This window comes from Oncorhynchus gorbuscha, linkage group LG06 (assembly GCF_021184085.1).
Source record: "Oncorhynchus gorbuscha isolate QuinsamMale2020 ecotype Even-year linkage group LG06, OgorEven_v1.0, whole genome shotgun sequence".
Lineage (NCBI taxonomy): Eukaryota > Metazoa > Chordata > Actinopteri > Salmoniformes > Salmonidae > Oncorhynchus > Oncorhynchus gorbuscha.
In genome coordinates this window covers 31396953-31420961 of record NC_060178.1, presented here as the reverse complement: position 1 = coordinate 31420961, position 24009 = coordinate 31396953, and the positions used below count along the sequence as shown (strand labels likewise).

At 41.6% G+C, this 24009-nt stretch overlaps 1 protein-coding gene and 1 pseudogene across 1 annotated transcript; both read right to left on the bottom strand.

The window, feature by feature from the left end:
• Nucleotides 1–262: 262 nt before the first annotated feature.
• Nucleotides 263–11568, bottom strand: LOC124038663 (annotated as a pseudogene).
• A 117-nt stretch (nt 11569–11685) lies between these two features.
• LOC124037091 (collectrin-like) lies at nt 11686–15277 on the bottom strand. Its single transcript, XM_046351734.1, has 6 exons — nt 15004–15277; nt 14281–14339; nt 14075–14160; nt 13724–13840; nt 13106–13300; nt 11686–13021 (listed from the first exon to the last, which is right to left on the bottom strand). Exons 1-6 carry the CDS (start codon nt 15074–15076, stop codon nt 12889–12891), a joined length of 663 nt encoding a protein of 220 aa, XP_046207690.1. The 5' UTR covers nt 15077–15277; the 3' UTR covers nt 11686–12888.
• Between the last annotated feature and the right edge of the window lie 8732 nt (nt 15278–24009).

The following is a 24009-nucleotide window of genomic DNA, read 5'->3' as shown; positions in this document are numbered from 1 at the left end:
GTTGAGTATTTACATTTACAGTTTATACCAAACTAATGACAAAGAGATGACAAAATATGAGGGAAGTGATTACCGTGATTACCATGATTGTACAGTTTGGCTCTGGCCAAACTGATCCAACATTATGTTGGTTATACACATAAAATGTGTAGTAATGTTGAAAACAGTAAAGTGCTGAAATATAGGTTTGTGGCAGTGCAACACTGCCCACATAGGTCAAGTCTATGTATTGCATCAATGCATCAACTCTGTCCTCAAGTACTCATTTTGCACCCTGGGAGAACTGTAGAATCTCTTCAACCACTAGTCTCATAGTCACTCTTTTAGGAACCAGAACACACTGCACACCTGAGGGTAAATTAAAGTAAAGTTACTCGTCTTGTCATCTCCTTTGGGAGTGAACGGTTTATGCAACATACTTGTGTGACGACCCTCCCACTCTGTCTTTGTTCTTGTTGGTGGGCGGAGCCGGGAGGGTCGTCAGCGAAATGGGACAGTGTCCCAGGGATAAATACACCCCATACATTGAAGAGAATCTCTTCATGCAGACACACTGTTATTTTTGGTCGTGGCATTTTGAGGCTTCTTTATGTTCATTTGTTTTGGCATCTCTCAACACGCCTCATTATCACCATCTGTGCATGCATCCACTCACACTACTGACTGCACATTCCATTATTACTTGGATATAGTTTACTTTATTTAATGAAAATGTTTGTCTCCCTCTTTGTTATGGGCTTCGAGCCGGTGCGTAAACAAGTGGGGGCTCGTCCGGGATCATAAGGTTGGATGCTAAACATTTTGGCGTTTAGTATTTTGTTGCATTATGGGTTAATGCTAATTGGGTTAATGCTAATTCGGATGCGCTTTGGTTGATATTCACTGCCTAGTCTTATAAGTGTTCGGCATAGTGCCTCCGAGGCGTATCCGTGATTTTGGATGTCCGATGATGTCATCAAACAGGCTTGGAAAGTATGCAAGTAGGTTTACTACTAGTGTCGTTAGGCTAACTGATATGAGCATTTTGTTGGGGAGAAAACGTGAAGTCACTGTTTTGATAAACACTGGAGGTGCTTTGTTTGCATCTCTTGTTACAACTTTCTTTGAGTTGCGCTGTTTGGTGCCCAGGGTTGGTTGCCTTTGTTTGTTTGGTAAACTCGCCACTGTGGTGGTTAGTTGGTTGTATGCTGCGTTGGAGAGAGTAACATTGGTTAGTTTCCAGGCCCCTGCCCAGGCTGGAAGCTCTTGCTCTACTCGCTGTTGGGACATCGGTCCGAGAAGGTCAGTTCAATCCCATGTGTACCTCAGTGGGAGATTTGGGTAGGATAGTGCTGTTTGCGACCCGGAGCTATAGCCTGTCTTTTCCCCTGTTAGGCTTAGCGACATGTTCCACTTTGGAATACGTTGGGCATCGCAAATCCGCACCAAGACTAGGGTTGCGTTATTGTAGGATTTGGAGAAGCTCCTGATATATCTCATCTTTCTCCTGTGGTGCCCAGTTTGATTGGTGCTTCTCTTGTTGTGGTTTGGTCTGGTGTGCTCAGCAGAGGGGCAGAGCAACATTTTTTTTTGCAGTTACTTGTGACTATGGCGTCTAATGTAGACCAGTTAATTCCATCAGAGGAACTGTTAGAATTATGTACTAAAGAACAGCTGTTGAAGATCGCTGATCACTACCAGGTTGAAATTAGTGATATACATCAAAAAAATTGTGTTAGATTGATATTGAAGGCCAATCTGATGGAGATTGGCATACTCGTAGGTATCACTGGGACAGACTCTGCTGAGGAATCGCCACCTCCCCAGCCATCTCCCCATTTCCTTACATTGGCCGCTCCATCTGTTAGCCTAGTAGTCTTTTTCAGCTGTTACAGCTAGAGCATGATCGTGTTAAGCATGGAAAGGAATTGGAACTTAAACAGGATTTGGAGCATGCTGATTGTGTTAAGCATGAACAGGAATTTGAACAGGATTTGGAGCGTGCTAAAATCAAGCTGCAACAAGAGTGTCTAGAATTGGTTAGAGAAGGAAAGCTCATGGGGGAGAGTTTGCTTAGGGAAGGTGACCCTGATTTAGCTTGGGGTCGCTCGTTCGTGCCCCGGACACATATGATATTGTTGGAAACTTACAGCTGTTGACAAAATTTAATGAGGTGGACACTAAGACTTATTTTCGTTGTTTGAGTATGTTGCTTACGCTAGGAGTTGGCCTAATTCTGATCTCACTTTAATGTTGCAGTGTGTGTTGACTGGTAAAGCGCAGGAAGCATATTCAGCTCTTGGTGTAGCCGACAGTCTCAGCTATGCTAAGGTTAAAATGGCTGTGCTACAGATTTACGAATTGGTTCCTGAGGCTACCGTCAATGATTTAGAACTTTAAAAAGGGCTGATAAACAGACTCATATTGAGTTTGTGCAAAAGTTATCTTCACAGATGAATCGCTGGTGTTCTGCCTCTGCGGTTACGACTTTCCAGGGGCTGTGTGATCTGATTATGCTAGAGAAATTTAAGGACACAATCCCTGATCGAATAGCCACGTACATTAGCGGCCGAAAAGTGAAAACTGTCTCTGAAGCTGCGATTTTGGTAGATGAGTATGTTTTGACTCACAAAAGTGGCTTTGCAGAACCAAGTAGATGTGGTCAGGGCAATGAATTGCAATGTCCGTACTGTGAGATGCCTAAGACAGAGCTACAGGGAGACAGGATGGACAGCTGATCATCCTTGCAGTGGCAGACCACGTGTAACAACACCTGCACAGGATCGGTACATCACACTTGCGGGACAGGTACAGGACGGCAACAACAGCTGCCCGAGTTACACCAGGAACGCACAATCCCTCCATCAGTGCTCAGACTGTCCACAATAGACTGTGAGAGGCTGGACTGAGGGCTTGTAGGCCTGTTGTAAAGGCAGGTCCTCACCAGACATCACCGGCAACAACGTTGTCTATGGGCACAAACCCACCGTCACTGGACCAAACAGGACTGGCAAAAAGTGTCTCACGAATTCTCGTTAATCGTCGAAGGAATGAACGTTACTCCAAGGCCTGTACTCTGGAGCGGGATCGAGGTGGAGGGTCCGTCATGGTCTGGGGCGGTGTGTCACAGCATCATCGGACTGAGCTTGTTGTCAATGCAGGCAATCTCAATGCTGTGCGTTACATGGACGAAATCCTCCTCCCTCATGTGGTCCTCTTCCTGCAGGATCATCCTGACATTACCCTCAAGCATGGCAATGCCATCAGCCATTCCGCTTGTTCTGTGCATGATTTCCTGCAAGACAGGAATGTCAGTGTTCTACCTTGGTCAGAGAAGAGCCCAGATCTCAATCCCATTGAGCACGTCTGGGACCTGTTGTATCGGTGGGTGAGGGCTAGGGCCATTCTCCCCAGAAATGTACGGGAACTTGCAGGTGCCTTGGTGGAAGAGTGGGGTAATATCTCACAGCAAGAACTGGCAAATCTGGTGCAGTCCATGAGGAGGAGATGTACTGCAGTACTTAATGCAGCTGGTGGCCACACCAGACACTAACTGTTCATTTAGATTTTGACCCTCCCCTCCTTTGTTCAGGGACACATTATTCCATTTCTGTTAGTCACATGTCTGTGGAACTTGTTCAGTTTATGTCTCATTTGTTGAATCTTGTTATGTTCATACAAATATTTACACGTTAAGTTCTGAAAATAAACACAGATGACAGTGAGAGGACATTTCTTTTTTTTTTTCTTTTTTTGACTTTATTTAATAAAAATATACCTCCACGTTGTCTCCCTTTTTGTTCAAAGCTACGAGCCAGTTCGAAACAGTTGCTAAGTTGCTATACTCCAAAACAGATGTCATGACACTCTCATGGTATCTTTTCTCTGTTGTGTATGTATTTGAATGACTTTGGAAGTTAGAGTGGACTTCATGAAGTTATAAATTGGTTTGAGATGATATACTTTATGGAAGTGTAAAGTACCTAGTCGAATGACGTCTTTGATGCTCCTATGTTCAGCATCAAAGAAAGTCATCTCCCTGAAACTTGAATCCACTGTCAGCCTGGAGCCTGAACAAAGACACAATGACAGTGAGTTCCACTACAAACACACTTTGACGACCAGTTACCCATAAACACAAACATGAAAGAATGTCGCCAAAAAGGGTAGCTGCCGTTTCTGCTATTGTGTGTGGATTTTTTTTGCGCTAATCCTAACTTTTTTTGTACATAAAGTTTCTGCCATCGTTTCCTATGACCCAAAACCGCTTCTGGACAGTTGTTACTAACCTCGATTTGAATGAAGACTTCTTCTTGAGTCGGTGACGCAGGAAATACTGCACACCCCGGACCAGGAACTAAACCTCGAGACTCGGGAAAAGGCGGCGTAAGAGAGGCCAGCGTGTGGGCACCCTATCGAAACTATGTTGGCGTATAAATAATCTGCCTCTATCCTCCGTTCTATTGGCGAACGTACAGTATAATCACTGGAGAACAAATTGGACAAGCTGTTTGAGACTATTCTATCAATGGGACCTGAACTGTAATATCCGGTTTCTCTGATCCTGTTTCTATGCATCGTCAAGACAGCGTCGGGTAAGGTTAGGAGGGGAGGGGTATGTCTTTCAGCTGGTGCTCGATATCTAATAAGGAAGTCTCATGGTTCTAAATGGCAAAATGTTAAAGATTTTAGGGAGTTACAGTTCATATAAGGAAATCAGTCAATTGAAATAAATTAATTAGGCCCTAATCTTTGGATTTCACATGACTGGGAATGGAGATATGCATCTATTGGTCACAGATACCTTTAAAAAATGTAGGGGTGTGGATCAGAAAACCAGTCAGTATCTGATGTGACCACCCCACATCTCCTTTGCAAAGTGTGGATCAGGCTGTTGATTGTGGGCTATGGAATGTTGTCCCACTCCTCTTCAATGGCTGTATGAAGTTGTTGGATATCGGTTGAAACTGGAACGCGCTGTCATAAACGTTGATCCAGAACATCCCACACATGCTCAATGGGTGACATGTTTGGTGAGTATGCAGACCATGGAAGAACTGGGACATTTTAAGCTTCCAGAAATTGTGTATAGATCCTTGCGACATGGGGCTGTGCATTATCATGCTAAAACATGAGTTGATCGCGGCAGATGACAGGCACGACAATGGGCCTCAGGATCTCATCACGGTATCTCTGTGAATTCAAATTCCCATAGATAAAATGCAATTGTGTTCGTTGTCTGTAGCTTATGCCTGCCCATACCATAACCCCACCGCCACCATGTGGCACTCTGTTTACAACGTTGACATTAGCAAACCGCTCGCCCACATGACATCATACACGTGGTCTGCCAGTTGGACATACTGCCAAATTATTTTAAATTATGTTGGAGGCAGCTTATGGTAGAGAAATTAACATTAAATTATCTGGCAACAGCTCTGGTGGACATTCCTGCAGCCAACATGCCAATTGCATGCTACCTCAACTTGAGACATCTGTGACATTGTGTTGTATGACAAAACTGCACATTTTAGTGGTGTTTTATTGTCCCCAGCTCAAAGTGCACCTGTGTAATGATCATGCTGTTTAATTAGCTTCTTGATATGCCACACCTGTCAGGTGGATGGATTGATTATCTTAGTGAAGGAGAAATGCTCACTAAGAGGGATGTAAACAAATGTGTGCACAAAATTTGAGAAATATGCTTTTTGTGCAGTATGGACAATTTCTGGTATATTTTATTTTAGCTGAAACATGGGACCAACACTTTACATGTTGCCTTTATATTTTTGTTCAGATTATTTCACAAGAGAGTTTTCATCTATATTATATATCTATTTATCACCACAAATTGTTGCTGGCACTAAGACAGCACTCAACAAACTGTATAGGACACAAGGACACAAACAAAACAATAACATGCTCTTCCAGAGGAGGGGCTCCTAGTGGCCGGTGATTTTACTGCAGGGAAACTGAAATTGGTTTTTACCTTATTTCTGCAAGCATGTCACATGTGCAACTAGAGGAGACTAAACTCTAGATCACATTTACTCCACACACACAAACGGTTACAAAGCTCTTTCGCCCTCCATTTGGCAAATCTGACCGTAACTCTATCCTCCCACTACGACCTCCGATGAGCCATCAAACAGGCAAAGCAAAAAATACAGGACTAAAAACGAATCCTACTACCCTGGTTCTGATGCTCCTCGGATGTGGCAGGGCTTGCAAACTATCACGGATTACAAAGGGAAACCCAGCTGTGAGCTTACCAGTAACCTGAGCCTACCAGACGAGCAAAATGCTTTGTATGGTAGCCTTGAAGAAAGCATGATATAAGAGCCGATGTGAGTAAGACCTTTTAAACAGGTCAACATTCACAAGAACAGACAGATTACCAGGACGTATAGTCAGAGCATGCACTGACCAATGGCAAGTGTCTACACTGCCATTTTTCAACCTCTCCCTGACCCAGTCTGTTATACCTCAAATCAAATCAAATCAAATCAAATCAAATCAAATCAAATTTATTTATATAGCCCTTCGTACATCAGCTGATATCTCAAAGTGCTGTACAGAAACCCAGCCTAAAACCCCAAACAGCAAACAATGCAGGTGTAAAAGCACGGTGGCTAGGAAAAACTCCCTAGAAAGGCCAAAACCTAGGAAGAAACCTAGAGAGGAACCGGGCTATGTGGGGTGGCCAGTCCTCTTCTGGCTGTGCCGGGTAGAGATTATAACAGAAAATGACCAAGATGTTCAAATGTTCATAAATGACCAGCATGGTCAAATAATAATAAGGCAGAACAGTTGAAACTGGAGCAGCAGCACAGTCAGGTGGACTGGGGACAGCAAGGAGCCATCATGTCAGGTAGTCCTGGGGCACGGTCCTAGGGCTCAGGTCCTCCGAGAGAGAGAAAGAAAGAGAGAATTAGAGAGAGCATATGTGGGGTGGCCAGTCCTCTTCTGGCTGTGCCGGGTGGAGATTATAACAGAACGTGGCCAAGATGTTCAAATGTTCATAAATGACCAGCATGGTTGAATAATAGTAAGGCAGAACAGTTGAAACTGGAGCAGGAGCATGGCCAGGTGGACTGGGGACAGCAAGGAGTCCTCATGTCAGGTAGTCCTGGGACATGGTCCTAGGGCCCAGGCCAGTTGAAACTGGAGCAGCAGCATGGCCAGGTGGACTGGGGACAGCAAGGAGTCATCATGTCAGGTAGTCCTGGGGCATGGTTCTAGGGCTCAGGTCCTCCGAGAGAGAGAAAGAAGGAGAGAAGGAGAGAATTAGAGAACGCACACTTAGATTTACACAGGACACCGAATAGGACAGGAGAAGTACTCCAGATAAACAAACTGACCCTAGCCCCCCGACATAAACTACTGCAGCATAAATACTGGAGGCTGAGACAGGAGGGGTCAGGAGACACTGTGGCCCCATCCGAGGACACCCCGGACAGGGCCAAACAGGAAGGATATAACCCCACCCACTTGCCAAAGCACAGCCCCACACCACTAGAGGGAAATCTACAACCACCAACTTACCATCCTGAGACAAGGCCGAGTATAGCCCACAAAGATCTCCGACACGGTACAACCCAAAGGGGGGGGAAACCCAGACAGGCCGACCACAACAGTGAATCAACCCACCCAGGTGACGCACCCCCCCCAGGGACGGCACGAGAGAGCCCCAGCAAGCCAGTGACTCAGCCCCGTAACAGGGTTAGAGGCAGAGAATCCCAGTGGAAAAAGGGGAACCGGCCAGGCAGAGACAGCAAGGGCGGTTCGTTGCTCCAGAGCCTTTCCGTTCACCTTCCCACTCCTGGGCCAGACTACACTCAATCATATGACCCACTGAAGAGATGAGTCTTCAGTAAAGACTTAAAGGTTGAGACCGAGTTTGCGTCTCTGACATGGGTAGGCAGACCGTTCCATAAAAATGGAGCTCTATAGGAGAAAGCCCTGCCTCCAGCTGTTTGCCTAGGGACAATTAGGAGGCCTGCGTCTTGTGACTGAGGACCAAATCAGAGAGGTAGGTAGGAGCAAGCCCATGTAATGCTTTGTAGGTTAGCAGTCCTTGAAATCAGCCCTTGCTTTGACAGGAAGCCAGTGAGAGGCTAGCACTGGAGTAATATGATCAAATTGGCAGCCGTATTTAGCACTAACTGAACATCCGGTAGCCGGAAAATAGAGCATTGCAGTAGTCTGACAAAAGCATGGATTAATTTTTCTGCATCATTTTTGGACAGAAAGTTTCTGATTTTTGCAATGTTATGATGGAAAAAAGCTGTCCTCGAAATGGTCTTGATATGTTCTTCAAAAGAGAGATCAGGGTCCAGAGTACAGACTGTACAACCTTTTCTTGGGACCTAGAACAAGCATCTCTGTTTTGTCCGAGTTTAATAGTAGAAAGTTTGCAGTCCAGTTATGTCTGAACACATGCTTCTAGCGAGGGCAATTTTGGTGTGAATTTACATTATGTTTTGCATCCCCAAGAGGTAAAATTATAGTGAAAACAATAGTGGTCCTAAAACAGAACCTTTCTGTACAGTTGATTTGTCAGAGGACAAACCATTCACAGAGACAAACTGATATCTTTCCGACAGATAAGACCCAAACCAGGCCAGAATACCTACATGTTTTAAGCAGACCACCATAGTCCCTGTCCCCAAGAACACCAAGGTAACATGTCTAAATTACTATCGCCCTGTAGCGCTCACATCTGTAGCCATGAAACACTTTGAAAGGCTGGTCATGTCTCACATCAACACCGTCATCCCAGATACCCTGGACCCACGCCAATTCATACACCGCTCCGAACGGATCCACAGATAACGCAATTTGAATTGCACTCCACACGGCCCTCTCCCACCTGGGCAAGAGGAATACATATATGAGAATGTCGTTCATTGACGACAGCTCAGCATTCAACACCCTAGTACCATCCAAGCTCATCATTAACCTAAGGACCTTGGGACTGAACATCTCCCTCTGCAACTGGATCCTGGACTTCCTGACGAGCCGCCTCCAAGTGGTGAGGGTAGGCAACAACATATCAGCTGTGCTGACCCTCAACACAGGGACCCCTCAGGGGTGCGTGCTTAGTCCCTTCCTGTACTCCCTGTTCACCCACGACTGCGTTGCCCCCACGACTCCAACAACATCAAGTTTGCTGACGACACGGCGGTGGTAGGCCTGATCACCGACGATGATAAGACAGCCTATAGGGAGGAGGTCAGAGACCTGGTAGTGTGGTGCCAGGACAACAACCTCTCCCTCAACGTCAGCAAGACAAAGGAGCTGATCGTGGACTACAGGAAACAGAGGGCAAAGCAGAGCCCATTCACATTGACAGGGCAGATGTAGAGCGGGTCGAGAGTGGAGGGTAATGCGTACATCACTGGAGTCGAGCTCCCTGCCACCCAGGACCTGTATGCTAGGCAGTGTCAGAGGAAGGCTCTCTGCTACCGCAAGCAGTACCGATGCACCAAGTCTGGAACCAACAAGACCTTGAGCAGCTTCTACCCCCAAGCCATAAGACTGCTAAATATTTAGCTAAATATTTAACCAAATAGCTAACCGGACTATCTGCATTGACCCTTTCTGCACTAACTCTTGACTCATCACATACCCTGCTGCTACTGTTAATTATCTATCCTGTTGCCTTTATTCATAGTTCTATGTACATATCTACCTCAGTTACTATGTACCCCTGCATATCGACCCGGTACTAGTTCCCTGTGTCTATATGGCCACGTTATTGTTACTCATTGGGTATTTATTGTTACTTTTATTGTGACGTGTTATGACTTTTCTCTATTTTCTCTCTCTCTGCATTGTTGGGAAGGGCCCGTAAGTAAGGATTTCACTGTTAGTCTACACCTGTTGATTATGAAGCATGTGCCTAATAAAATGTGATTTGATTTGAAACACACAAACACACACTTCCATTCTCCAACTAACAGTATTTGTGTTGAAGACAGAAGAATCGTTCAGGACCGGTGGCAGTGGTCGTATAATCTCAAATTTAGGAGCGTACTTTTTGAAGTAAGGGACCTTTGACCATGGGTATATTTCCTTGAAGGATATGTATTGGTTGAAATTGAAGAGAGACAACAGCTGATTGGCTCCATCCACCTCCCCTGTGCTGGGGAATAGAAGGAACATTTAAATAATTTACATTGCTGGCATTTTATTTAAAATAATTACCCGTCTAGAGGCTAATAACAGAAATTGCCATTGTCTAAACAAGTTTTTACATAGATATTTACGCAGATTATAAAATAAAATAGCATGCAGTTGATCCCTGTGTGAACTAACCGTGATGCCACTCCAATCTGGATCCCCTGGTCATGTAGAGAAGTAAGTATGTCCATTGTTTCTTGGTACAGTTAGATTTTCTCTCCTCTTGCATCCAACACCAATCCCCTGTAGGGAAAGACGTGATATTATTATAAATCTGAAAAGACATGGCTGAAATGTAATTTGTGTAAGAATTGGAGAGGATTTAGAGAAGAACATAGCCTAAAGCCATCAGTAGCTTGCAACTCATCAATCAATTTCACGATTTTTGATCAGGAAACTCACACATTGCCTTTGAAGTGGTAGGTCCACATGGGTATCTACCCAGAAGGGCCAAAGAGTATAATCTGAGATAGGGAGAAAACAAAAACAAAGCAGATGAGATGGAGGATGACAGGTACAGAAACAGACCGAAACACATGACAGTTAGCTAGACACTACTGTATCTGTGACAGTCTTCTTTTTCTGCTCTGGTTTGAGCTAGGTATGATATTTGTCAGTGTTCTTTCTCTTTAACTTTATTGAACATAGCTAGTTAGCTACGTGGCTATCTAATGTTAGCTAGCTAGCTACAGTTAGATACAGTATATATCTAGTTAGCTAGCTTTTCAATTTACCCAGGTCAAAAACAACAACGCTATTGTTAGCTATTTCCTGAGTTAAGAAGTTACTTTTTCAATTATATATTAGTGAAACGCCAATAACGATCCTCAAATGTATTGAATCATCAAAATTGTAGGACTAGCTAGCTTACACTGTCACTTTCCAATGTGGTTGTTTTGGTGTTCTCAAATCAATTAATCACAGAAGCTTTCCCATTGTAACATGTTGTCCTTTCTGGTGAGGGATCAAAGGTACTTGAACAGCACACTTGAGTTTGTTGCCAGCTGCATTAGAGTTGCTGATGCTGATGCTACATTTGATCAAAATAAAGAAAAGGACCCAGAGCTGGAACTGGTAGAATACCTACCCATCAGAGATATTTAATTAAGGAAGATAAGAGCCACCCATTTAGCCACTTCATTATTGCTGAGGAACTGATTTAGAACAGTGTGTAAAATTCAAATCGTGTTACATTTGACACCTCATCTACCACATATGCATGTGTGTCCATGACAAGGTAAAAATCTGTCGTTCTGCCACTGAGCAAGGCAGTTAACCCACTGTTCCCCGGGCACCGAAGACGTGGATGTCGATTTATGGCAGCCCCCAGCACCTCTCTGATTGAGAGAGTTGAAGGCATTCCGTTTTACAACGGACGAGGTATCCCCCTTTGCCTTTAATCATTCTCCATGTGCTGTAGCTGAATAAAGAGGTAGGCCTTGATGACGTTGAACCTGTTTTAACCTCAACAGAATAGAGAGGTTGAAAGAGAGATTCCGCAATAGCCAAGGAAGAGACATATCTAAATGACAGTTTATTTGTGTTTCCTCTTGATTCACACAATAGATTTTCATAACAAACAATATAAAATCAAAATGGGTGCTCTTTAAAATGATGACTGGAAATGTACATATTCGACATTTAAACCCATCTGTTCATCTGTTTTGATCACATTGTGCAAAGCAAAGCAGTAAACAACTTCAAAAGGTGGTTAATGTTTAACTAGATGCTGGAGCTAGCGAAGACATTACATCAATCATTTCTTAGTTACATGTAAATCAATTATCATGGTGGTTCTCCTCCCTCTCTGATATATTTGTGCCTCTCTGTAGCTACGTTTTCATTATTTTCAGATTTGTGATTGATAAGAAGTACTCGTGATTTCTAAATGAACAAGACCACTGTTTATTAAGGGATTCTATTATTTGACCATTATTTTGAAATATACATTACAATTGTTGACCAGATGCCACCTACTCGGTTTGCAGAAATGCTTAACTAAAGCCATGGATAAAACAGAACTGAAAGGTGTTGTGTTCGCTATAGCCTATCTCAAAAGCAGTTTTTTTAAACTTACAGTGAGCTCCAAAGGTATTGGGACAGTGACACATTTGTGGTTGTTTTGGCTCTTTACTCCAGCACTTTGGATTTGAAATGATACAATGACTATGAGGTTAAAGTGCAGAATGTCAGCTTTAATTTGTGGGTATTTACATCACTTTTGGGTGATCCGTTTAGAAATTACAGCACTTTTTGTACATAGTCGCCCCCATTTTAGGGGACCAAAAGTATTGGGACAAATTCACCTATACGTATGTGTATTATTAAAGATAGTCCAAAGTTTAGTTTTTGGTCCTATATTCCTAGCATGCAATGATTACATCAAGCTTGTGACTTTACAAACTTGTTGAATGCATTTGCTGTTTGTTTTGGTTGTCTTTCATATTATTTTGTGCCCAATATAAATGGTCGCATCCACATTAATGTAGAAGTGTTTAAAAACGATATTCTATTCTTATTTACAATAAAAGTGACTCCAAAATGACACAATACATTATTTATCATTTATTTCTATTGGGCACAAAATCGTTTTAAACACAACCAAAATAAACAGCAAATGCAGTTTTAAACTGTAGACACAGTGCATAAAAGTCTATTTGTAATGATTTTTAATGTCTCTTGGCCCATCCTGTGCTTGCTTGGTAGCATTTTACAGGGGAGCCTTTACAGCTTTGTGAAGCGATCGTCATCTGTGAGTCCTCTGTTGTAGATGCCGTCCAGGACGTTGCCATTCTCCACTCCTTTCATCTGCCTGTCCTCTTCATCCTGTCCATCCTCCATCATCCCTTTCTCTTTCCTGGGTTAGAATAAGCCATAGTTCAATAACAAAACACAGCATTATCAACAGAGAGACAGAAGTATTGTCAAAGGGTGGACTCACCGTCTCTTTTGAAGCAGAGAGGATACGAGCAGGGCGATGATTCCAGCAAACACAGCCCCTATGACCACTCCAAACACGATGAGCCAGGGAGGGGTGTCAGGGTTGACTGGCTCTGCCAGTTTGGGTTGGATGCCCAGAAACTCCAGAGTCCTATCTGTCAGGAGGAAGGCGTTGTTGATGCGATTCCTTGATATGCTATTAGACATGGGACGGCAGGGTAGCGTAGTGGTTAGAGCGCTGGGATAGCAACAGAAAGGTTGCAAGTTCAAATTCCCAACTTGACAAGGTACAAATCTGTCGTTCTGCCCTTGAACAAGGCAGTTAACCCACTGTTCCTAGGCTGTCATTGAAAGTAAGAATTTGTTCTGAACTGACTTGCCTGGTAAAATAAAAAAAACATGGAATTACTTTAAGTCCAATTGGTAAATCTCATCTTTTACAGGTCTCTGAATCTGTGTAAATACCACTTGCCTTGTGGTTCAGATTGTAAGCATAATATCTATTTTCTGTTTTATCTATCAGATACTTAGGTGGCTGTTTACGTTCACCTTTTTACTTCAGAGTTCAGTTCATCTACAGGTGTATACCAGGATATTTTAAAGTAGACCAAGAAATTACCTCACAGCTTTCTCCACATCTGCCTTAGGAATAAGCATGGTGGGGTTTTCTGGTGATATCACCACAAACCAGAAGGACACCCTCAGAGTCTGATTACACACGATAATGTTGTCGACACTGGAAAAGTCCCACAAACATCATAATGCCATGAATGCCATGTTGTCAGCATTACACCAACACACCAGGAATACATTTTTATTGACTTGAACAGAAGTCATCAAATATGCACACAGGAATGCTGGAAATTCATCTTTGCAGGAAGTGGAAAAAAAACATTATGCTGTACAACACTGTGCTTTGATTTCAGTTCAAATATATGGCACAAGTTTAGGGAACTGTAGATTTTCTTACTTGTAAGTTTCTGTTTTGTAGTACCTCCTCATGGCAGAGGCCATAGTTGCTCGGAAAAGGAACATTTCATTCTCATTCCATTCATACTGCAGACAAAAAAAAAGGAAATTTCATCACCCAGCACAATGTAGTTCTAAATGTTGTATTTCAAACGTTTCATATCGGACCCATGATGTGAGAGAACACTTGTAAAGTATAGTACGTACGGCCTGATTTCCCAAAGCAGTTTTGATGCTGATTCGCACTCTGTAGCCATTTGATGCATCTACAGACAGAATAAGACTTATCTTGATGAGTGATTCTCATCCCCGTCTTAAACACATTCGAATCATCGTTTGGATTCACCATGAGTGTACAAGAACACGCTTTCTTTTAGAGGACACAAACCTGTGGGCTTGAGTCACATGGGTTGAGAGGTCAAAAATAGTCCAACAAAAAAAAGAAACAAGGACAATGAAACCAACAGTAAATAGGAGATCCCTCACAAAGTGTTCCTCAAACCGTCCTGATAAAGAACTACCTGTAACAACCACACAGTATTTACTGTGTGTCCACTCAAACATCCACTGTTGAACTAGAAACCTCTACGTAAGTACATGACAATGCATAGACAACAGAACAGCATCAAACACCATTTAAATCATGACAATACTCATTATAACCATACTCATTCACGTGAACTTCTTCCTCGAGAAAACTCTGATCAGCTGACAAGTATGGCAGAGTCTCTCTCTCCCTACATTAAACCATAGATGTTTGGCGAACGAGATAAAAGAAACATTCAGGGACACAATGAGAGGTTGTAAACATAACATTTTGTAACACTAATATAAACCAGAGAATGACAACCAACCAAACACAAAAGCAATAAAACAAGTAGAAACTGTGAGGACATAAGCGTCTTCTTTAGATCAATCTGAGTAACTTACTCGGCTGGCAGAGGGTTTGTGCGAGGGCTGGTGCCCCCACCAGGTAGAGCAGAACCAGGATCCTCACCAACATCCTCTATGGATAAGAACACAACTAAGACAGAATCTCCTGTGCTGCTGGTTCAGTCAAAGTCCCAGTGGTCAGACATTAATGAGAAGAACAAAGTCAACGACGGAATTGGAATCAAACAGGGGGTGGCCACTATGGTTTAATGGCTAAACGATGACACAGCTGCAAGCGACAACTCTCCCTGCCCAACTTTTTATTGAAAGTGAACAGCCCTATAATAGTCATCCCCAGCAGTACAGTTAGCTTTCCCAGAGAGAAGAGTAATACAGCAACAGTAATGTGTGGGCAGCTGTGTGGGCAGCTGTGTGGGCAGCAGTGAAAGCACTAGCTACTGTTTGTCCAAGCCTCAGAGAAGTGGAAGAGGTTTGAGAGAGTGAGAGTGAGAGGGAGGCAGATGTCATGAATATAACCACACAGACCCAGTCTGCTTCTGTTTACCCAGTGGGCCTGCTGTACAGCATATACACCACCTTTCTGTTTTCCTTGCTTGTAGCTTTTCAGTTCCAGTCGCAACCCCTTCCTATCATTTCCTTCTATTCTTTTAAATTTGTGTCCATGCTGGGGTTTAAGGGATATTTGGCCAGATACAGGAATATATTTGACATTAATGAAACAATATATCCTAGTTAACAAACCACAAGTAGGAAGTTTGTAGAAACGATGAACATATTTGTACTACCTTTTCTAACCAGGGGAGCGAACACCTTCAGACTTACTCTCCACCACAGGTCACAGAGAGGTCAAGAAAGATAGTGCCTCTCTTCTGGGTGTTAATAGTTAATAACTTTAGTTAATAACTTTCATAGTGTCAGTCAGTGTGTCCCAAAATGTCCCAAATTGCATTCTATTCCCTACATAGTGCACTGATTTTGATCAGAGCCCTATAGGGCATAGGGTACCATTTGGGAAACAACCTCAGTATCTGTCTTAGGAATTCTTCTTCAGTGCCATGAAGGTAAACCTAGTGTAACATGACACTTTTACGATTCCGGCAACGTGTCTTGATTAAGCATTCACACTTCCCTGGATACATTACCTATAAATGTAGTACATTTTTCACCAGTGAAGGTTTTTGTCAACACCATTTTTAGTTTAATAATTCATTGTTCATGAGAAACATGGGTTTACACATTACACTTGGTCTTCTTGTTAAGGATCTACTGATTGCCGGCTACAAACAACAAATTAGCTTTAAACTGGGGTACTGCAGGGGACCTGCAATTTATTTATTTAGTAAAATATTTTGCGGGATTTTTTGAGAAAAATTATTTTATTAACATCGCTAGCTGAAACAGAATATTATTGTGGATACCGTTTCTATGTCTCTGCATCCAGAATGAAGGAAGTTATAGATAGATTCGTGAGCCAGTGCTAACAAGCGTCCACAGAAGTCTAAACTAGAAGTCTATAGGAACAGTAAGCATGCTTGTGTCTTGAAGTTGTCTAGGCTAGCTAGTGCTAGCCAACTTCTTTCGCCAATTAGCTTCCGTCGGCTGGTGTGCATCTGTGACGAAGTTTTATCTCTGGTGCTAATTATAGACTGTCAATAAATTACGCAATGTAAATGCAACAATATTTTCATGGTGGACATCTTTTAGTTGAATCATGAAATGCTGTAATTATTTTTACATTCATTTCTATATATCTCATGACTAAGCAATTAGCCTACTAAAATGTTCATCTGCCTCCATAATGATAATTCAAATACACAAGCAAGCAATAGGCAATGAGTTGACGTTGTCTAGCAAGAATTGGTCTGAGAATTGTCTATATCAAAGGCAGATATTTAATTAATATTGTATAATGAATGAATTCACATACAAGGCATAAAGCTTAAGTTACAAGCATTAACAAGCATTACAAGGCATTATTCAAAGCATATAGAGTCTAAAGTTAACTTACAAGACAACGCATGAACAAAGAGATGCCTAGGCCTCTGGCCTAGGAAATGAGAATTGATCATACAATCTTCCTCCATGGATGGGATACAGGATAAGAAAAAAACAAAAACAATGAACGCTTTACAAATTAGAGTTTATATGAATATAAAAAATGGCTGAGCTCTGTAACTTTCCCTGTCTGGTTAACTTGGCCTGTCTGGTAAATAAAAATATATAATTTCAATAGCTCTTTAACCATTACTCCTGTAGAGGACTGCTAATTCTTATGTAGGTGACATTACTGCTATTGCATTGTTATAACTGAGACAACACATAGCAACGTATTTTCACAGTAAAGCATGTTGGGTCCCCTACAGGATAGCTCCCACACACACACACACGTACACACACTAACTGCCGAGGACACACAGATAAGACATACACCCACACATTGGGAGGAAGAGACACAGCCTTGACTTGCAGACACAAGCACACACACACAATCTCCTTCCTAGCCGAACATTGTGTGACTGAGAACAGCCCGACGAGACCCGGAGGAACGACGGACGGCTCAACAGGACCAATCCAAGAAGACAACACTTCAACTGTGGCCAACCAAAAGACCGTGACTTCCAGACTCAACCTACTTTCTGTACTGTACATAACATGCTTGCAATCTGTTATCGGGGCTTCTTTCTGCTGGTTCCTTGGTAGCCAAATGAATGAGCCCGTATACGTTGTACCAGATATCTTTACTCTGAATAAACTGTCGCTTGTCATATAATTGACCACCTTGTCCGAATCGATCCTTGACCGACTCACCCTATCTACATATCCCATTATCAACACTCCTAACACTTTCAAAACTGGTTGTAGCTAATGTTAGGAATTTTATGAATAATGACTAAATGATGTATACATTTAACGTAGAACTATAATGAACAGAATTCTACCCTGTCACTGTATGATCGTATGAAATGTATTAGAATCATAAATCTAATGTGTGTAGTTTTAGTCAGAATTAGAACAATGACTTTTTGTTCCTTTTTAGTATGTAATGATAAGAGGAGCTGCACTACTGTGTTCCTTACAAGACATTCTGTCCCCACCGAGGAAGGGGAGAGACCTTGGGCTTGTAGTAGATTGTATAACAGGTGGCAGACAATGTATGAGTAGGAGAAGACTTGTGAACTATATTGTCATTGTTTCTGAGAGGAGGAGGGACATTTATGACGAAATGTGAGGTATATAGACCAATGTACAGGAAATGATAAGCAGAGCTTTTGTAAATAAACTTGCTGACTATGGTAGACTGGCCTCTGTCTGTTTCATTTTAATAAGAACCTTACACATTCTTAGTAACAGACAGAGTATTTTAATTGAAGTTCAGTTTGTGAACATTGAGAACAAAATTATTTTAACAGCTAACCCGATGGCATAGACACACACTGCACACCCTTTAGTTTGTCCATTTTCATCTCACATGGTTTTACATGAATTTTTCAAAATGTAGAATTTCAATAGCTTCTTGGTCATGTGACCTAATGTCTGCTGACTACCCTTCTATATTGCACACTCTTGTTTGTGTACTGTAAAGTCACGCGGTGTAACGTACATTTTTCATAGTTTCACATTTGCAATACCTCCATGGTCATGTCAATTACACACCTAAGAAGCATGCAGTGGATGTACACCCATATTGCATAACCATAACCTATCTTCTATATTGTTGTACATTAATATTAGTTTGACAATTAGGGGGTTCAGCCCAGTGTTGTGTTTACCCTTTTCTTTAATATTTATCTACAATAATTGGTAGTTCTAAGTACTTATTTTCCCTGTTTTTTTTTCTCCACAGTATTTAACAGTGGTACACAATAGGAGAGAGACAGATAATATCTCCTTTCGTCGTTAATATCAACCATAAAGGAAAAGGGCAAAGTACGAGAGTCATGTTATTAATTGTCCAAAGCAGGGATGGAGAGTGAGCTAGTGAGGTAGGCTGCAGTGGGCTTGCTGGTCAATACATATACTGAACATGTAACCACAGTAATGGTGGCCAGTAAATCAATGAATAAACATTTAATATTGACATATTTAACGGAAATTGTAGACCTTTAATCTTTTCCAACATGTCAACAGACACAACTTCAATTAAGTATGAAACATTTCACAGTGTTAACTTTCTCTTTATCCCTGGTTGATGTACATTTCAGAGTCTCTTCAGTGTGGATGGGGTATAGCATACATTTTCAACAACAAAGACTGCACTTCCAGTTTGTGTTCTTTACTCTGTTGAACTCTTGTGTCTTCATTCCTAGGCACAGCACATGGAACCACCGTTGGCATGCAACACATTCAATCAAAACAAAGCGTAACACGTTATAAATAATATCAAATATCAATGCAGTATGACGAATGACGAATTAGCCATCCATTGTGTTATATCGTACATTGTCTTACATGCCGTCACTGTTGTCAAAAGATTATAAACATGTTAAATAAAGTTACTAACCCAGACAATCTTTGGGCCACATCCATGTTCTTTATCAGTGGCACACATGATGGGTGTCCCACACAACTACATAAAAATAAAGAATGTTAATTTAGTTTGAATTAAATGTTGTTGCATACCAGACATTTTTAGTATATCCTCAGTCATTTCTTTTCGCAGTTGCTCCATGTGTTTTTGAAGGTTCCGTAACATTTTGGGAGGGGATGTTGGGGAAGTTCTGTTCAACTTCCATGGCCATCTACACCAAAAAATTAAATAGAGTTTTTGACCTAATTGTCACATAACAGCTAACCAATTCATTATTGAAAATATAACTATCAAACCTGCATTACAAAGACCCCACAGCTCAAGGTGTCCTGCTGCATGGTGTGAGTTATTTCCCTTCCTTTCCACTTTATGTCCACCCAGTTGTCTTTTCCATGGCAGTTGTATTTTCCATGGCAGTTGTCTTTTCCATGGCAGTTGTCTTTTCCATGGCAGTTGTCTTTACCATGGCAGTTGTCTTTTCCATGGCAGTTGTCTTTTCCATGGCAGTTGTCTTCTCCATGGCAGTGTACTCCAGTAAAAAAGGGCTGGTTTAGATTAAACACTATTGCCCTGTGTCCCCATTCATAGGGGCATGAGAGACTAGTCAGTGGTAGAATTGAGTTGGCACTTTATTGGCCCAAACAACCACAAGGTTGAGGTTACTCATGGTCAGTAATAAGTATTTTTGTTTGTTTGTTGCATTCATGCATTGTGTCTTCTAACTGGCTGTTGTCATATCGATCCCGTTAGAGATAAAATGAATCGCTAACCTTTGATGATCTTCATCAGATGACACTCATAGGACTTCATGTTACACAATACATGTATGTTTTGTTTGATAAAGTACATATTTATATAAAAAAAATGGAGTTTACATTGGCGCGTTACAATCACTAGTTCCAAAAACATCCAGTGATTTTGCATAGCCACATCAATTTGACAGAAATACTCATCATAAATGTTGATGATAATACAAGTGTTACACATGGAATTATAGATATACCTCTCCTTAATGCAACCGCTGTCAGATTTCACATTTTTTTAACGGAAAAAGCAAACCATGCAATAATCTGAGAAAGGCACTAAGAATTTTTTACATTTTATCTGCCATGTTGGAGTCAACAGAAATCAGAAATAACATTATAAATATTCTCTTAACTTTGATGATCTTCATCAGAATGCACTCCCAGGAATCCTAGTTCCACAATAAGTGTTTTATTTGTTCGATAATGTTATTTATGTCCAAGTAGCTAATTTTGTTAGGGCGTTAGGTACACAAATCCAAACGCTCGTGCAGGTCCAGCCGAACGTCGTACGAAAAGTTCAAAAAGTTATATTATAGGTCGTAGAAACATTTTAAACTAAGTATAGAATCAATCTTTAAGATGTTTTTATCATAAATCTTCAATAATGTTCCAACCGGAGAATTCCATTGTCTGTAGAAAAGCCATGGAACGCAGGTCGCTCTCATGTGTAATGTGCGTGACCAGGACCTGGCCAGACCACTGACTCAAAGAGCTCTCATCCGGCCCCACATCACAGTAGAAGCCTCATTCAAGTTTCTGAAGACGGTTGACATCTAGTGGAAGCCTTAGGAAGTGCAACATAACCAATATCCCACTGTGTATTCAATAGGGGCTGGGTTGAAAATCGACCAACCTCAGATGATTTCCCACTTCCTGTTTGGATTTCTTCTCAGGTTTGTGCCTGTCATATGAGTTTTGTTATACTCACAGACATCATTCAAACAGTTTTAGAAACTTCCGGGTGTTTTCTAACCAATAATAATAATAATATGCATATATTAGCAATTGGGACTGAGGAGCAGGCCGTTTACTCTGGGCACCTTTCATCCAAGCTACTCAATACTGCCCCTGCAGCCATAAGAAGTTAAATTATTTCACTATTAAATGACCCATATCATAACCCTCATACCTCTTCACAAAAATGTACCTAAATCAAAATTTTTTTAAAGGATTTTACTCACCGAAGATTTATTTTCCCAGTTAGAAATGGTAGGCTATGCATCAAATAACTATTTTCATCAGAAAAACTAACCCTCAAATGCAATATTGCATTTTGTAAGTTGTCTGCAGGTGGCTTGTTGTGAATGCACTCAAATATCAAGTCATTATCAGGTTATGTAAACTGCATTCTAGTACTCAACATAGAAGGATTTGTCTTAATGTACAGTATATGAAAGTGATGCTTTGAAAATGATTTTTCACGTTATCAAGATCACTGTGACTGACAAAATTACTGCTTATTACTGTGATTAAAAAGAGCATATGAAACATTGTTTTCATGAGGCCTACCTGTGCGCCTTCCTTTAAGCACCTCTGTTCGAATACCTCACTTTTCCTTACAGATTTAAGTCTAATAACATGAGAAGAAAGTAGACAAACATCAGAGTGTGAGATATGAAGGTATAGTCATTGGACATTCTGAACCTTGTTTAAAGTCAGTACATTTTTATAAAGTTACATTTTGAAAAATTCATGTAAAACCTTGTGAGATGAAAATGGACAAACTAAAGGGTGTGCAATATAGAAGGGTAGTTAGTGGACATTCTGAACCTTGTTTAAAGTGAGTAGGTCACATGACCAAGGAGCTATTGAAATGTGAATGTAAAAAATGTTTGTACTTTGTTTACACTCCCTAACTAATTGAACTTGGAATACAAAATGCTGCTCACATTTCCACATGTTTATAAGCTTTGGAAAGCGAATTAATGTCAAAATCGTGAAATAAGACTTGTGCAATGTTGTGCGTAATTTTTCCAACATCATGACACTTATTTGGAGTCTGTGGCTCAAGTAATTTGAAAGCGCGAATATCCGTCGAAATTCCAACACCAAAGTCCTATTCAAGTCTGAATCGTTTGCTTTGTGTCTAGTTTAAGAAGCACAAAGAAATGTGGATTCCGGTATCCAGGGTTCCAACACTTCGATGCTAGATGACCCGTCATGGGTGTGTAAGAGTCTACACCTTGGTTGAAATGCCTGGGAGCACGACCCCTCCCCAGATCCCAACACGTTTTAACTACATGTCCCGTTCGTTTGTGAGTACACTGTTTATTGTACTGTTTAGATACATTGTTAACGTTAGATGCAACGGAACATGCCTTGAGGACAGCATGGTGTGAATTAAGATTTCACTGAGAATGTTCCAATAACATCTCATTTAAGCGGTGGTATCGCTGCATGTTAACCTGCGCGAAATGACAGACTCTGCGTCTGTGTTGTTTGTCAATGTCTTAATGACTGAAACATGAGCTGCCATTGCCCTAAATGGACTCGCTAGTCTATGAGGAGTGCGACAACGGCTGGGATTTCGAATATGCGGGCGCCAAAACGTGCGTTTTTGAGTGTGGCTGCGCTCTCCACAATCGTCTGTAAAGCCATAACCATTATCCGTGTCTGAAACATCATCAGTGCCTGACTGGTCTGCCTCAAAGCAGAGCTGTGGGCCGGGTGTTCAGTGTCTATACACTTTTTCTAGCACTTCACATTGCTGCTTCAAAAGTGTCACCTCTGGCTCTAAGGAGGCAACATCAGAGAAGAGTTCCAAAATACATACATTTATCTTCAATTCCCTGTTTGGGTGTTTGCAAAGCAGATGCGCACTAACCTCTAGAATTTGCTTTTACTCTGCCTCGTTTTTTTGCATGTCAATTGTGTGCAAGTAATCAATTATTTCAAACAGCCTAATCAAATGTGAGACATTGTTTGCCTTTTTTGATCAAATCATTAATGCGAGATGATTGCCATAATTAAAATAATCTGTTTGCTTGCATATTTTAATTTTATTTAACGTTAATTTAACTAGACAAGTCAGTTCAGAACATTCTTATTTACAATGACAGCCTATCAGGCCTCAGGCGGGTACGGGGCTGGGATTTAAAAAAATGTATCATAAAAAAATATAGGACAAAACACACATCACGACAAGAGAGCTTGCGCCTAGATGTTGCACTCCATACTCCTCTGTAAACTGGTCATCTCTGTATAGCCGTCGTCGCAAGACCCACTGGTTGATGCTTATTTATAAAACCCTTTTAGGCCTCACTCCCCCCTATCTGAGATACCTACTGGAGCCCTCATCCTCCCCAAACACCCGTTCTGCCAGTCACATTCTGTTAAAGGTCCATAAAGCACACACATCCCTGGGTCGCTTCTCTTTTCAGTTCGCTGCAGCTAGAGACTGGAACGAGCTGCAACAAACACTGAAACTGGACAGTTTTATCTCAATCTCTTCATTCAAAGACTCAATCATGGACACTCTTACTGACAGCTGTGGCTGCTTTGCGTGATGTACTGTTGTCTCCACCTTCTTGCCCTTTGTGCTGTTGTCTGTGCCCAATAATGTTTGTATCCTGTTTTGTGCTGCTACCATGCTGTGCTTCTGCCATGTTGTGTTGTTGTCATGTTGTGTTGCTACCATGCTGTGTTGTCATGTGTTGCTGCAATGCTATGTTGTTGTCTAAGGTCTCTCTTTATTTTACATTTACATTT